At 37.4% G+C, this 17,737-nt stretch overlaps 1 protein-coding gene across 1 annotated transcript in view; it reads left to right on the top strand.

Annotated features, from left to right (window-relative positions):
- Nucleotides 1-12,281: 12,281 nt before the first annotated feature.
- The window catches only part of sema6ba (sema domain, transmembrane domain (TM), and cytoplasmic domain, (semaphorin) 6Ba), a gene marked incomplete at both ends in the record, with an annotated part of 50,638 nt that continues 45,182 nt past the window's right edge, over nucleotides 12,282-17,737 (top strand). Inside the window, 2 exons of the mRNA XM_079452648.1 lie at nucleotides 12,282-12,387; nucleotides 16,830-16,944. Coding sequence (XP_079308774.1) covers nucleotides 12,282-12,387; nucleotides 16,830-16,944 — 221 coding nt within the window. The remainder of the gene's footprint in view (nucleotides 12,388-16,829; nucleotides 16,945-17,737) is intronic.

The raw sequence follows: 17,737 nt of genomic DNA, 5'->3' as shown, positions 1-17,737 counted from the left end.
GCAGTGCATGTGAAGTAGCTATGCATGATGGTTCGACTGGAGAACCTGAAAATCCTTCATTGTTGTGATGGCAGATCTAGTGTTTGTTTTATCGCCGTGTGCCTGCATATTATCTCGAGTGATCACGTTTGTTATTTATTATGTCTCATATTCATTTGACTTTTATGTGGAATGTGTGCATATTTACAACCTGCTGCAGAACTTAAGCTGTCATAAATGCAAATGAAGCAGCACTAATGCAGATTCTTGGCTTTGGGATCAGCCTCTGGCTTTGGAATAGAAAACGCAACCGATGCGTCTAGCGAACGGTAGCGAAGTGTTACGGTTGTGCAGAATATGGTTATATTTGTCAATCACAGATCATGTTCAGAAAAATGGCTGTTTTTAGGATGCAACGCAACATGCGCCTAAGTGTGCAACGAAAAGTGTTGTGCTACATTGTGACCTCATTGATACGTAAGGAATAGTTTTGCATTAGGGTTTTCTTTCTGGATTTCTTTTATTCTAGATTTTAGATTTCAGTCACAACAGTTCGACAAGGATCCCTAGATTGAGATTGTTGTGGGGAGATGAAGCTGTCCACATGGCCGATTGAAGTCTTGTCAAAATGCTGTTTTCGTCTATATTGATTGGCTGATTTTTATTTGCAGGGATTAGAGGTCTAGACTAAAATTGCTGTCTGATTGCTTTATCCATTTTGATTGCCTTTAGGTACGATTGGAGTTGTTTCATGGTGCACACACCTGAGATGTTGCTTACCACTCAAGATTTGTGTTGCGTGTGATAACGCAGAAGTTTCCTGTTGCCATAACGCCCAGAAGACAGCTGTATATTTTTACAGCCCTTTTACTTCAGCTGTAAAAAGGGTGAATAAATAAAATTCTTTATTTCTCACTTTCTCACACACACACGCTTAAGCATAGCAGATGCCTAGTAGCTATGTCTTTATGAAAGGGTTTACCATGGATTTATTCAAGTAACATTAGGAAGTATTTTGGTGAAACTCTTTAGGGTGGATATTTATTTGTAATAATCTATTATCGACATGGGAGTTATCTACTTTTAGTGTTTAGGCCACTTGGTTGCACTTTATTTTCAAGTTATAGTAAATAGCCATGTAGCCAAATAGTCCTGAATTCACCAAGAGGGTTTTGATCTGGATCAACTTGACAAGATGCCCAAAAGCCATTAGACCAGCCCGACTAATGATAACCAGATTCAGCAAAAAACAGCAAGTCACTTTAAGCTTAAATATCTGAATGAAATTTCCCCTGTAGTCAAATAGAGGACAGTCATCCAACAATTTGGACTACATTGATAACTACATTGATACGTTCTCATGCCCCCAAATCCAAAATCAATAAATCTAAGACTAGACAGCTATATTTACTCTCACAAATGCCTCATATGAAGTTAGCCTTTTTTAAATGTAAGGTATTAATAAATGATAGTTAGCCACGGCGGCTAACAGGGACAGTGTCTGTCCCCAGGGCCTCTGCCACCGTCTATAAAACATCTCTCTCGTAAACCAGACTCATAAACACTTTTATTATGCTCATTTCCACAGCACAGCGCATTACTGCTCACAGGTCTCCCAGCTGTAGCTGAGAAATGAAGTTTTTAACCTGCCGTAACCCTGTTTCCGTCTGTTATAATAGTGTTTCGGTGAGATTGGTACGGAGAGTTTTTGCATGAACGGCTATGAACACTTTATCTGGTCTTCATTTTGCAGGTCCATTTCTTTATTAAAAGAATGACATATATAGTCAAACACTAAAGTTATGTAGTGTACCCTCGATTTCTTTTCACGAACATTTACCATACTATACATGACACTAGGCTGTTGCTGTATGGAAACATCTGATCAACGTCTTAGAAAGAGCATTTTAAATCATAACCCATATAGCACACTCCATCTAGCTTTTGACGTCTGAATTTACATTTGCAATACATAGTTTGCTCATCTGCAATACGTCTCGGAGACGTCTGTAATACGTCTGCTAAAGATCAGGACATCTGGAAAACATCTGCTAAAGTGAAAGTGACCTATTTGTTGAAATGTGACTGCCCCTAAACATCTTAGAAGGAGCAGTTTTACATCCACTATAAATCATAAACATCTTTCAGACATCTTATAGATGTCTATATGACGTCTGACAGACGACGTCTCCGAGACGTATTGCAGATGAGCAAACTGTCTATTGCGGATGTCTCGCAGATGTAAATGCAGACTTCAAATAGACGTACGGCAGATTTATGTGTGTTATCAGGGAAACATCTTACAGACATCTTCTAGTCTATTTGACATCTCATAGGAAACGTCTTAGAGACGTATTGTTGAACAATGTCTTGCAAATAGATGTCTGCCGGATAAATGTGTGCTATCAGGGAAGGTGTTTCTAGATATAATTCAAAAAGCTGTTTGTCCAATGAAAGAAACTGTGATTAGTAGTACTACCACTTTTCTTTAAAGATTACATTACCAAACGTATAGCAGTGCCATTATTTTTCCTATTTTGTGGTACGCTGCCGGGCAGAGGTTATGTAATTGATTAGGGGGTTCGTTTTGTATAGATTTAGTCCTACACTGTCCTCAAAACATCGTCCTTCAGTAACGCCGTGGACATTTAGATTGATCACGCTTAAACTAAGCACCCTTTTTTCGCCGTTATGGAAGCTGCTGCGACATCAGTTTCCGTCTCAGATCAATGTAAGCGGTTTAAGTTTCATCTAAATCTGTAACACTGATATTCAGTTTCCTCTCAAGCTGATATTCACTCTCCCCTGTATTTATAAGCTTGTGGTGCCTTTGCCCTCAGAAACCAGCTGACTCGATAAAAACCGCCATGATTCATTTCTTTACTCTCTGTCCCCCAAGACCTTGCACCGAGTGTGCTGTAAATTCATGTGACAGCCTCACGTGACGTGACGTGCGGCGTTCAGATACTTCGTTCGACTGCATTGCTAAATTTATCAAGGTCAAGTTATGGATGTTAGCGCACAAGGAGCTATGCATGAGGATAACAAGACTGTCCTAAACCATGGAGGACTCAGACAGACCATAAAAATATGTTTCCATCTCAAGTCTCTCAGGAAATGGCTAAAACTTTAAAAGTGTCTGTAAAGAAAGTTGCAACAAACGTGAATTTCTTTGTTTTTTACATTCTGTTCCATCAGAGATGGTGTTCATCTTGGTGTTATGGGAGGGATTGCAATGATCGAGTCTCCTGTAGATCAAAGACTGCACTTTTTGACGATTCGCAAGGGGCCTTTGAGTAGCGCTAATGCTAATGCTAACCTTTACAAATTTGTCAATAAACATTGTAACGAGGATGTTCAATCAATGTGTTTTAGTAGGGCGTGTAGGTAGAGAGTGTAAAGTCTAATTATAAAGCATTGTGAAGGTGGAGAATAGAGTCTGTGCGTTTATGTATCTTAGCCTTGTACTCTATCGTAATGTAGGCTACTGATGTCTAACGCCCTGTTCACACTAAGAACAATATCTGAACAGATAATTTTAAAGATTTCAAAAGCAGTTGTGTATGTACATGTGTACTTTATTTTCATGATTATCCTCCTTGGTATGAAGAAATTCACCCCAGAATTCAAATTCTGTCATCATTTTCTCACCTTCTTGTCAAACCTGTATGACTTCCTTTCTTCCACAGACAATAAAAGAGGATATTTTTAAGAATGTTGTTATCTGCCCCCCATTCACTTGCATTGGTTTTGTGTCCATACAAGTGAATGGGTGCCAGTGCTGTTCGGTTACCAACTTTCTTCAAAATATGTTCTTATGTGTTCTGCCGAAGAAAGAAAGTCATACAGGTTTAAAATGACAAGAGGGTGAGTAAATGATGACTGAATTTTCAGTTTTGGGTGAACTGTCACTCCTCTTTTGACGTAAATACAGCACTGTCGGTAATAATAAAAACACACAGTAAATATTTGCTGTTTTTCTACTGACCTTATTACATATGCATTTGTAGGGGTTTCCTCAGACGCAAACGTTATGGGAGGAGACTATTTTAATAAATCACTTAACTAAGATCAATTCAATTGCATGTGTTATTCCTAAGAAACAAAGCTGACCCGGGTTGCTTGTGCTGCTCTACTGGAAAGCAGTTTTAGACAAATCAATCAAATAAAGATTGACATTAAGGGTGTAAAAAGTATGAAACAATAAAGCCATAAAAACGTACACTACACTCGCTACATTTAATTGCTGTCAGTTGTCTATTAGGAAATGTTCATCTAACTTTGTTTTAATCTAATTTTGTGTCAGAAAGAATAAAAAAATGTACAATTGTAAGAGAAAGTTGAGTGCATTGCATTGTGGGAAACAGTAATCCATGTACTGTGCTTGTTGCCCCAAACCAGACAGTTGAGCAGGTCTAGACTGAATTTATTCATTTTATCAGACCCATTGGTGGCCCATGTAGCATTTTCCATCATTGTTAATATCCGTAATGTGCTTATCGGGAAGTTTGCCGAATCTGCCGTGCTGTAAACGTTCTCTGGTTTATTGTATTTCTCAGACATATCCACCACGTGAAATGACAGGGTAGTTATTACAATGCGCTTTGAGAGTATAATATTACATAAAGTATATTAAAGAAGCTTACATAAGACACTCTAATCTAGGTTGTGAGCGATGCTGTAATATGACTTCATATATCATATCCGTGTCACATTAAACCCTGTGCAGTGTCTCAGCCTTGTCCCGTCAAATACAAAAGAGTATGCATAACCACATATGAATTTAGACTATGACTGGAAGTTATTCATCTTAACAGATACACGGGAAAGGAGCCGTCGGCTGCGATCTTCATCAAGGCAGACGCAAATCAGAAATGTTTACCGTGTGTATGAGCAGTAAATGAATGTAGATTGTCATTTGCTGTGTGTGTTTGTGAAGGTTTTTTTCTCGACAGTGTTTTAACAGATCCCTACAGCAGTCAGAAGCTAAAGGTGAAGCTGTGTGTTGTTGTGTACGCCCGGTGTGTACTGATGAGGAAAACTGTATTTGCATGTGTGTGTGTGTGTGGGAGTTTGACAGGAAAACTGATGAGTTTCCCTCTGCATTTCTTCTCTAGATTTGTTTTACACTTCACATATTGAATATTTTGTTTTCGTATGCACGGCTATGTCTTTGACGACGTTTCGCATTAGTGTCTTTCTTTATCAAAGCATGAGCAGTGATTCACATGTGAGTTTGTTTCCGCTGCGAAAAGGATCTTGGAGGTACTACGGTATATTCAGTGATTGTATCTCATAGTAAAACCCTGGTATTGTGTGTACCATGGTACTGAAAGATTACCGTAAATGCTGCTGTATTTTTATCTCAAAGTATTTTAAAGAAAATGTTTAAGATGTCCAAAGGCAATATCAACCATAGTATTTGTGCAAAAAAGCCATGGCATGTCTAGAATGTTTTTTTTTACATTCTTTGGTCTTGTGTATGATGGGAAGAACCCTTCAATTGGAAAATGGTGGACATTTGGCCTTCATTTGGGATGTTTTTCTTTAGGCTTTGGTTATACTGAATGTGTTTGCTAAGGTGTTTTAAATGGTTGTCATATGGTTGCTTGGGATTTCGGGGTGGTTTAGTTGAAGTAGCCCTATGACTCGTGATTTAAGATTTTTAATATAAATCCTACGTTTTATTGTCTGTAAGGCGAACATTTTAAGTCTGATCCCCTAGAAAAATAATAGCACACCTCTCTCCAAGAAGCCGCAAGACACCGTGGTACATATTAAGCACTTATTATTCTTTCATTCACATCTAAACTTTAGTCTCACTAGTCACATTATCTAATCGTGCCTCCACCCATCTCTATTTATGAATGTATTATGAATGTATCCGGCTAAAATGTCATAAGTTCCTGTTGGACTCCAGCAGAAGGTGAAAGACTTGTTATGAGCTCATCACAGCGACCCGTCACATCCACAGCTTGACATTCTGAACACTGATGATTCATATTGAAAAACGTATTAATGAACAAATCTGATTCCAAACAGCCCAAATGTAATCAGTAGGTAGAGCAGGATAACACCCCATTTAGTTCACAGAAAATGACAGCTTTGTCATCATAACGCTTGGGTTGAACCAACTTTCCTTTCATGTGATTCCTTTATGAGTATTTGGAAAGTAGTGAGCTGCCCGTGTGTTTTTACTTCTTACTGATTTTGTTGAGGACTTTATGAGCATTAAAGTTATTTGTCATGATGTCCTGACCAGATAATGGATGTTATTTTGGGTTCTGCAGAGGAAAGAAAGTCATACAGACATTTTAATGCATCGGAGTGATTGGAGAATTTTCATTTTTACGAGCTTTTTTGTTGCTTTGTAAAAATTTTTCGTAATGTTCTTAGACCTTTTATATGTATATTTGTACAAAATATATGTGATTTATGGAAATATGGAAATCATAACTGATTCATTAGATTATTTTTCCTGGATTTACTATTTTGGCAACTCGTCTCCAAACCAGAGTTATTATACTCTTGTTTTCAGTTTTATTGAGTTTTAGTATTATTTTGAATTTGCTTTTTATATTTTTAGTGTCTATGTTAATCTTTGTTTACTTTTTAGCAACTTTATGTGCTTTTGTAATTTTATTATTTGCTTATTTTTCTATTTGGTTATGTAAGAAGTATATGAAGTATTTTATGCCAGATATTCATTTTTTTAAATGTAAATGTTTGCTTAAAAATATATAGACTATAAAAGTATTAAGATGAGCATGTTTTTTTCATGCATATTATAGGTTTTTATATTTTTCCTACATTTTTATTCAAAGCCAAATATGATCTTTTATTAAAAAATCAGATTTAAAAGATCTTAATGACAGATAATAACCATACTATGCTGCCAATTTGGGGTTAAGTTACCTTCTGTAAATACGTTTTGCATACATGTATATATTTATAACCTGTAAAAAACCACAAACATCATGCAAAGGTTCAATTAAACTGACCTAACAACTCCAATCGTACTGTCTATTTATTACTGAACAAAAACTTTTAACCGATTAGCTCTTCATTAAGTTTCTATCTAAATGATGAGGTGGTCCAATCGGTAGCCTATGTGAAATATGTGACAGGACAGACAGTACACAGAGCAGTGGCTAGAGAAAGTGCATGGCACTATGTGGTTTAATCTGATTATGTCCACTGTTCGTATCGTAACCTTTTTGTCATGTTGTTTCACTTTTTTCCCCATCTGTGATATCTCACCAGGCCATCTCACTCTATCCATTATTCCTTCATTAAAAAAACAAGAACAAGGCCTCCCTCTTTATCCAACACAGAGTTGGGCTTGTTTCCACAGCGTTAAACCTCACCTACCACAGACCATGTAAAGAGGTCACCAGCAGAGAGTCTGGAGCGTGCAGAGAGAAGCCGGAGATTTGACATCCTGTGTGTATTTATGGAGGCACGGGAAGGAGTCTCGGGGGGACGCCGTAGGAAAATATCGAGGTCTCCTGGTTTGTGTTTGAACGCCGTCCGGCACTCTCCGGATTGTTTGTGGAGTCGGTGTGCCAGTCACAGTAGTTTGTTTTATTTGTCTGACAAATGTTAATCTGGGACTTCTTGACCTGCGAGACGTGTTTTCCAAGATTTCAGACTTTTGCTGTGTTAAGCAAATAAACAGAAGGCGATTGTTGTTATTATCCACAGGGCAAAGATATTTTGGTCTTGGGCGTTTTTTGAGGTGTTTATTTTGCTTTAGTTGTACCAGTTCTGTGAGTCCAAAGATTATTCTGGGCATCTTCTGTGCAGGGATGTGAGGTTTGTTCTAAAGGTATGTCAAGGAGAAGAAGATAACTTAACTTTATATCGTACAGAATTTGGCATCTGTGATTCCACAGCACTTCATCTTTGGAATCACAGAACTGGCACAGCTAAAGGTAAATAAATACCTGACAATATAATACCGCACAATATGTTTTATCAGCGTTTATCAACTTTTATTTGTCACATTATATCTAACAGTTAAATCATTTTTATGTTATTGCCCTGCAGTCCGTAACTGTTGCCTCTCTATCACCATATCGGTTTAAAACATAAAATGGCGGTGTATGCATTTACCTTTATGTTGGTTGTGGTCAAATGAAGTCAGACTGTCATTTCCAACAAAATCGTAATTTTCTAAATTGTGACCCAGTTTGTGAAAACCAGGCTAAAGTCGGATAATCCAGTTATGAGATTAGAAGTAAATAGATTGATATAAATATTGATGATTCCTGCAATTAATAATGTTACACATAACAAATAGAAGATGGGTTCCTAAGCATTGATCTTTGACATCACTGTACAGTTGATATTAAAGATAATACGATTATATTTATGATTTACGTAGAAAATAGTTAATGAAAAAAAGACTTTAGATGATTTAAATTCTTATAAGAGTATGATGTAAACTTTCATAATGAAAGGAGGCAGTTTTCTTCCTTCCAGTTTCTTTTTGTACATGGCAGAAACCTTTTTGTTTATTTTTATGCAAAAAAGTTATGGACTGCAGCTTCAAAGAAAGTTATTCTTAATGTTTCAACATAATATTCTGAATCTCAAGTCACTTGTGAGGGTCTCAGCTTAGCGGACAATAGACAGGGTTAACCTCAGCAACATTCCTCACAGCGTAAAATGAAAAGTTGTGACGTCATTTGCCCACGACAGGCATTTTAAAGGGATTTCCATCCCCGGTGTCTCAGACTGCTGTGTAAAGCTTTCATTGTCACGGCTGTTAGCACCGTTAGCCTGCCAACAGAGACTTGGACCCGTTCAGTGTTATTCAGCTCTCGTTGCTCGGTCTGTTAAAGGAAGGAAGTGAGAGAGTTTGTGAGATGTGTGTGTTTTCCATTAACAAAGAACAATTGAGGTGATATCACTGCCTATTAGGTTCAATTTAGAGCTATCACAAAACTTAATGTGTCTCTGTCCTGGTCACGACCTCCCTAAACCAAATTATGGACGTGTTATGTGTGAGGGACGTTTTCTGCAGTGCACGGCCCAGTGGGAGGATACCTATCCTGACCTTTGACCTTTCCTCTGGGTACAGGGGTTAAGACTGGAGTGGAATGGGTGGGGGGGGGATTAAAGAGAGTGAGAGAGGGGTTTGAAGGCTCTGGACAATGGATGGTTCTTTAGGAGATATAGTGGGGCATTTAGGAGCTGTATGTGCCCACCAACCCCTTTTAGTGTCCGCTCATAAACAGCCTGTAAACATATGGACACACACACACACACACAGACACACACTGTCTGTGAGCTTAAAGGGATCACATCGTGGAAAACTGGATTTTCTTTGCTCTTTTTAAATGAAGGGTTTGATGCACTTTAAAGGCTCCCAGAGTTTACAGACCTACCACCGTTCATCCAGAACAAAACTAAATGACCAAAAATTGCTTGGAAATCTGCATGAATGTAATTTAAATTTCAGCACAGACTATTTGTAATCCCGTTACAATGTGACACATACATTGGATTTGATAGGGAAACCAAAACATGTAAGTAGCATATCTTGGTCATTTTTATCCAGTCATTTACAGTGTATTTTTAAGTGTAATTGTACAGAATGGGTTGTATTATGTAGCAAGTTTTTACAGTTCACCCACAGTTCTGTCATCATTTACACACCCTCGACATGGTTCAAATTTTCTTTGTTGTGATGAACACAGAGAAAGATATTTGGAAAGAATGCTTGTAACCAAACAGTTCTTGGACACCATTGACTACCATAGGAGGAAAAATTACAATGGAAGTCAAAAGTGCCCTGAAACGATTTGCTTTCCCACCTTCTTCCAAATGTCTTCTTTTGTGTTTAACAGAAGAAATAAATGTATACAGCGCATTTTCCAACTCTGGGATTCAACAGTGGCCAAGAAATGTTTGGTTACAAGCATTTTTCTAAACATCTTTGTGTTCAACAGAACAAAGACTTTATTCAGATATGGAAGAATTTGAGTATGAGTAAATTATCTTTAATTTGGAATAAAATGTGTTTTATACTAACATTCATAAATTGTATTATTACTGTTACTGTTTTTTTGTAATTTTATTTGTAACATTACTGCCTCAATTTCTTTTTTAAATATTTGCCAAAATGTTTTGGTACTCTTGTGGTTGTTGTTGAGATATACACATTATATTCCCAAAAATGTATGCACTTTTTAAAAATGATTTCATTTTCTATGACTAAATATTTATGAATTAAGTTGGTGCAACGGACATTGTAAGTGGTAAAATAATGTTCATTAGATTGTACAGTATATGAATCTGATTTCGGTTTTGGATGCTATTGCTGGCTTTTGCTGCCTGCACATCACCTTCAAGCCTGTAGATGTGACTGGGCTCCTATGACATTATAATTTTCCATTTTATCACCCGCAAGGCAAACAATGGTTTGTTTGGTCATAGCTCACCTCAAGCCACTTCGCATATTGTAAACACTGATCCAGAAGCACTTGCGCTTTTATTAAGTATTTATTCAATCTTACGTATATAATTAATTGTTAAAAATATTTAGATTTGGTCAAAAAGGTTTGTTCAAACATTTGTGCAGTGCGAAAAGCCTGAAACGGAAAATTCCTCTGGATCAGCGTTGTTTACGTCTTCTGAAGTGGTCAAACAGTGTATAGGGTTAAACACCAGAATTTGTTAAACTGTTTGTTCCAACCCAAAATCTGAGCAAGATAAATATTGATGCCAAACACCCACTTTAGATAAGAAAGTTCATATAAGACTCTTTTATAATATTGTGTTTGGCAGTCTTGTTTGCGTTGTCTGCTGTGGATAAACATTTTGTTTGCACGTGCTAATGGAGTAATGAATTCTCCCACAAAAGCCTTCGAGAATGATTTCAGGCTTATGAATTTGAAGCCTCAACAGGCATGATATTAATTTTGAAACTTTACACCCAAGGCATCCAGATCCTTTCAATTAGTTTGCCGTCTCCCTCTCTCTCTTTCTCTGCTCGATTCATCTTCTCTCTGCCCGTCCCAAAGGACCATCTTAATCACATCATTCATTGTTTCATCTCATTTAAGTGAAGATAAATGTTTTGTTCGATACCTGTTGAATGTTTAGGGGCGTAATGGAGAAACTTCTTTGTTGATGATAAAAACCCAATCCGCTGAGATGAAACGCTTACGGTTCGTCTGGACGATACAGATTAAATCACTTTATTAAATTTAACTGATAATCTCTTTTTGTGGTCTCAGATGGCATTCATAAATAAAATCGGTGAGATCTATCTCAAAACAGCAAACTTCGATAAGAACGACGGGCTTTCGAAGTGAGTGGATTGTGCCAAAAAACTGCACCAGACTAGGGCAGGTGGTCGGGCCCTGTGAGATCTGTACGTCTTCATCCATTTTGTTTCGGTCCTTATTCGCTGTCGCGTGTGCTTGTGTCACTAATAATCTGAAATAAAGAGGACTGACATGCTGTCATAAATTATCCAATTACAGCAATCACGCTGCGAGAAAAAGAAAGGGGCATGCTGAAAAATGAGCGTGGAAATGAAAAGAACAGATGGTTGAATCATTGTCTTCCTTCCTCTTTAGTGGCCGGTCACTCCTGTAGACTGAATGTAGAAGGTGCTAAAGATGAATTGCAGAGTGTGTCTTTGAGTGTGCGTGTGGTCTCGGGACTCGGTGGTAATTGTGGGTTGTCTGCGAATCAGGAGCTCCACAACTCTCATCTGGTTTCTGTCTAAAGGAAAAACTGATTGTCTGAGATGAAAGCTTTTGTTAAACGGTTTTATGTCCCAATTACACTCGCTCGTACGCTTTCCTAACACCCGTTAAAATCGTGAAAGTCTACTTTGCCTCGTAGACAGGTATTGTGGTTTCTGTAAGAAGTAGTTTCCTCATAAAACGCTTAAATAAATGTCAGATGTCACAACTTCTGTTTGGCCTCACAGTCGTGTGGAGTCGGTCGTACATGCTTTTGAAAATCGAATGAACTGAAAGGAGGCATCAGATTTCTCAGGTTGTCTTATACAGGATTGCACTCACGTGTATGATGAATGCTTAACATGTATGCCTTTGGAGAATATGTTTACCCCTAGCTGTACGGTTTATCTGTGGATGTATTTCCTACACAATCCGTGAATTTTTTTCGAGGTGGTTAATTCTTTAGAATTTGTTTCATTACTTACAATTGTTACAAATTCTCATGAGATCAGGTTGCGCATGCTCACTGTTAATGCTTCTATACTGTAACTTAACATCATTTCTCTTCTCTCGTCTTCATAGCTCCGGTGTGTCGCTGCCATGGCGACCCTGACCCCCTTATTCTTACGGATTTTTGCTGTTCTCCAATTGGCTGCCTGCTCGTTTCCAGAGGAACCTGGTCCTTTAATCTCCGCCCCTGCTGAGGGTAAGTGCACACCCAGCTCCCCAATTACAATATAGTTTTAAAATAAAATCTAAAATGCCTGTTTTAAATATTTTAGGTATGTTAAAAGACAATAATCCGAACTGTATACAAAGCTTTGGGGTACAAATCACAGATATTTAAAGACTATCACAAGTAAAAAAACTCTTATATGACACGCTTTGATTCAACAATTGTTATAGACATACAGTGTCACTATTATTGGCACCCCTGGTAAATATGAGCAAAGATGGCTGTAAAAATTAATCTGCATTGTTTCTCGTTTTGATCTTTGATCTTTTATTTAAAAACATCTACAAAATTCCCAAATTGTATTCAAGTAAAACAATTTAAAGATGGGGGAATATAACATTATTTAAAAAATGTCTCTTATACACACTGGTCACAATTATTGGCACCCTTAGAATTTCTTATGAGTAAAATATCTCTCAAGTATATTATTTACATATTCTGAGCACACCAAGGTGACTAGAAACAGGATGTCGTCCAGTCATGACTTCTTGTTTCACAGGAGAATAATATTAAGTAACACAAAGCCCAAACCCCCTTAACCATTCATCACAATGGACAACCCCAAAGAATATAGTTCTGATGTGACAAAATAGGAAGGGGATTTAAAAGGAAAGGGTTGAAAGAATCAAAATTCCCATTTCCAACAACAGGGCAACGATTAAGACGTTTTAATGGACTGGAGATGTTGCAAATCTGCCTGATAGAGGATGTGTGTCTATATTGTCTATATTGTCTCAATGCACAGTGAGAATAAGAATTTGAGTTGAACTTGAGATGGAGAATAAAGTAAGAATAAAGGAAAACTGCACCTCCATCAGTTGTTTGGGACACTGTTCAAGAAACAAATCTTCAAACAAACTCCACCATATTAATCTGCCATTATGGACTGGGGTGTATGGCCATATGAAATGAAAAAGAAGGGGTTTTGGCATCAATAACACAAGATTTTGTGCACACAGGGATAAAAAAGTGCACCATTGCCAAAGTTAAATATACCGGCAGATCCTCATTGTTGTGAATCTACTTTTGTACCAGAGGTTCTGAACCCTATAGAAACACAGTGGGATGAACTGAAGAAGTGGGAGCACCAACATTTGAAGGATCTGGAGAAATTCTTTATGGAGGAATGGACTCGGATGACTCTCAACGTATTCTCAAACCTCATCAGACTGAAAAGAAAAGACTCTGAGCTGTTTTTCTTATAAATTGAGGTGGAAGAATGTATTAGAATATAAGGGTGCCAATAATGGTGGGCAACATGTATGGGAGAAAAAGTTTTTTTACAATGTGATGTTCCCCTTACTTAAAATAGTTTTCCTTCCATAAAATGTTGGAATTTTGCAGATTTTAAAAATAAAAGATCAAAATGAGAAACCATGCAGATTTATTTTTACAGCCTTCTTTGCTCATATTTACAAAGGGTGCAAATATTGGTGGAAGGCACTGTACTATAGCTGTAAGAATAAAGACAGAGAGAGACACCAAGCACTTCTGTTCAGTTCTGATTGGATGAGCTACATTACAGGTGGTTTGGTACACGTGACCTCACCACAGTATCTTATGAAGATGAACCATGATTTTCCTACAAATAAAAAATGTTAACCACAAATTTACTTTGGTTTTGCTACACTAACTGGGTTCTTCCACAAAACAGGCCTTTTCATCCCTAGAATTCCACTTACCAATGCGTTGTGTCTTTTAAGTCAATTGAATATTATTTTAAATGATCAAAATCAGCATTAATGCTGATAAGGGTCTTTTATTTTGCAATTTGAACGCAGATTGAAATAAAAATATTGAGTATAGTCTCACTGTTGTTAAGCAATGTTTTGGCATAAGTATGCATTATTTTAATATAATATATCAATAAATGTTTTATATGTCCCCCAATTCATTACGTCAGACCTGTTACTCTAAAAACATAATGGTACATCCCTTTGACATAAAACCATCCCTGTACAGTTAAACCATGGTATATTTAGTAAAACCTTAGAGTCTGCAAAAGACATGGTTAAACTTTTGCTATTATACATGTTTTGTAAGGGGATATTTGACCACAGATAAATTAATCAAAATTATATTTTTGCTTGCTTAATGTATTTGTCTTTCTCCAGGTCTAAAGAGTAGGCTACTTGAAATAACTACTTTTGAAAAGCGTTTTGGAACAAACTGCGGCTCAATTTCCACAAATAGAATGTCTGTCAGCCAGTTGGAAATAATGCATTTAACGTTTCGCTAACCACAAAAATTTGATAACAAGTCAGAGCACATTTACACCCTGGTGACGCCTAATAGTCGCTCACGAAGAGAAGTCACGGGCACCTGAAGTTTCTATAGCAACGGTAGACGACTTTATTTTAGTGCCGAGAAAAACATAAGTACTGTTATTATTTCTAGCTTTATTTCAGATTTACAATTACATACTGAAAACTAGCTTTAGAATTGTCGAAACCCCTCGAAGTTGTGGTTCATGTGTTATTCACAACTACTGTGCCTCCTCGGTTATTGCTTTGCTGAAGCGTTTATGTTTCACTCAACACGGCTGTGATCTTTCTTAAAGCGTTTCAACATGATGCTGGAACAGGGTCGCAAACCCGTGTGTGAGGTTTGTATTCCCGACAGATCCCATGGAGCCAGAATCATTGATATTGATGAACAGCCTCCCATGAATCTCTAATGATTCGGTAGAGACCGAAGGTTAAAGGTCATCTAGCGCAGTGTAGTATGCACACTCGGAGATGCCAGCACGGTATAATGTGTGTGTGTGTGTGTGTGCGAATCAAAGTGAAACAACGTGACCTTTCTAAGGGTTTCCACAGTAAACTGCAGTTAATTGCTTTTTACTATGCGCAAATGCATGTACACCCTGTGAAATGTGTCCAAACAACCGGCGGCACAAAAACAAGCCAGAAGCGACGATATCACTATCCTACACTTCTTATTAATTGCCAGTCCAAACAGTAAGAAATATTATAAGCATTCTCTGTAAATATCTGCACGTCCTCAGGCTGGTAGGAGCAAATACAGGATACAGACTGTCTGAGTTTGGTTGGAGGACACGTTCCTGTCTAGTTTTCGACAGTGCTAATTTGTGCTCCAAATGTGTTCTATTCCCTTTCCGCAGTGTTTGGGAACCAATTTCCTTTTTCTGAAAGGCGCGGAAGCATATTGACCTGCTAACAACTCTTTTAAGTGTACTTTGTAGTCTTTGGTGATACATGTGAGCGTTTATGTGTCTCCAGCAGGGGACTGGGGAGTATTGTACCGGCAGTATGAAGGACATTATTTTCTCGTTTGACTTAAAGCAGCTCCGGTATGCTCATCCTTTCGCATTCGGCATTCTCTAACAAAACATTTTTAAAGGCTGATGTTGAATGTGGAGTTGGCTGAATTATCTACAGCAAATATGACGTTGAATATTATTCTGAAAGAATTGACAACTTGTTTTATTCATTGCAATTTGGAAGGTTTTGGTTGAAAGATTTCTTTGGGCAATTGTTGGTACACTTTCACAATAGGGAGCCTTACAAAGAAGAAGTATATTTAAGTGAGCCGTTAGAATACTTCTTTTAAGCTAAAATAATAAAGTATACTTAAGTCACATTTTAGGTATTCAGAAATATCTTGACTTTTATTGCATAATGAATATCTTGATCAAAAGACTGTTAAGTCTCATGGCTTGTAGTTGTGTTAACTCTTTTGATTGGCTTGCTTATTAAATACTTTTTCGGTTTACTGAAAGTGTACTTCTAAGTGTTACTTTGTAATCGAAACATTGTGCTACAAGTATAGAACTAGTAACCTACCAGTACACCTGCTCATACAGTAAAAATGTAAAATGTCGTAAACTTGTTTTGTACCACTTTACTAAAAAGTGTGTCGTTTATGTATTGAAAATGTACACTAACAGGTAGACCATTACAGTAGTACATTAATATTAGTATACTCACTAAATGAAGTATACCTTACTTAGATATACTTAATAAACACAAGGGGAAGTAAACAACAAATGACTCAATATCATTGGCTGTGGCTGATACTGTATATGGTTCTGTCACTGTTTGTGATTCCCGGAAAATCCATAGACGCCTCATCTGTGCTGCATTAACATTGCATTTAAATTCAGTGTTTGATGGTGCAGTATTTACTTCAGATGCGGTTTCTTTGCATTGCAAACACGGGTTACGGGAAGTTCTTTTTGGACAGTGATGTATGAGTGCCCTATCTTTTTATTCGAGATCTCTTAGAAAGTGATGGACAAATTCCTGTCTGTGGTTTAGGGTCTCTTTCATCCATCTCTCATTTATATTTTGTGTCCTCCCATTGCAGAATCTCTGCACCTCTTGTCATCTCAACTTTCCACACAGTTCATTTTAAAATCCCAATCTTTATTCTCTGTTTCTTTCTCTCAGTGGTGAAAAGATATCCAGTGTTTATGGGACGGGCCCATCGCTCGTACACCCGCCAGGAGCCGCTCTACATTCAGACCGTCCTTAAAGTCAACCGCACGCTTTACATTGGAGCCCGGTAATGCCAAAGTGCTCTTTACACCTTTTAACATCATACACATCAGAGAATCAATCAAACAAAGAGAACTTATATATGTTATATATGATGGGGTGAGACGGGTGCAAAGGATGATGGGGAGTGTAGTCCGGTGTAAATCGAAGCAGACAGTGGATAGTTACAATGTTAGCCAAAGCAATTACTAATGTTGACGAATGAATATCTTATTGAAAAGTGTTACTATTGGATCATAAAGAGGGATAAAAAGGGTGAGAATTGTTTTTTCTTTGGAATAACTTGATCTAATGATTTATTCATGATTAGAAGAATGTGTATTATGAATGTAAATACTGTAGGTTCAATCATGTTGACTTCTTTACATAATGAATTAACTTAGTTAAAATGAATGTTCTATATTTATTCTGTACATTAATGTGTTTGATTTTGTATTATGAATTATTATAAAATGAATATTCCACTTCACTTACCCGTCTCTGAACCTAATTGGTCTTAAGTGGAAATGACAAATTGCTTAATGGGAAAGTGGTATTAAAGTCCTCACTTTAACAACCCAGTAGGCCAAGATGGACGCTCTTTGTCTTAAATGAAACCCTTTTTTTCCTCCGATCTGTACGTTCTACACACTGCTAACCTGTGTGTGATGGATGTTTTGGCTGTGAATCTGTGTACGTTATGACCGCTGTTACATTTGGTTACATCTTTGAAATCTTTCACGTTGACGGCCCTTCCAAGTCAGAGCTGTGAAGATTTAGACTCCCGGGGGAGTTTGCATGTGGTCTTGGTTAGAAGGTGG

This window comes from Barbatula barbatula (assembly GCF_947034865.1).
Source record: "Barbatula barbatula genome assembly, chromosome: 3".
NCBI lineage: Eukaryota > Metazoa > Chordata > Actinopteri > Cypriniformes > Nemacheilidae > Barbatula > Barbatula barbatula.
The sequence above is the reverse complement of the archived record's forward strand: the minus strand, read 5'-3'. Positions and strand labels throughout refer to the sequence as shown.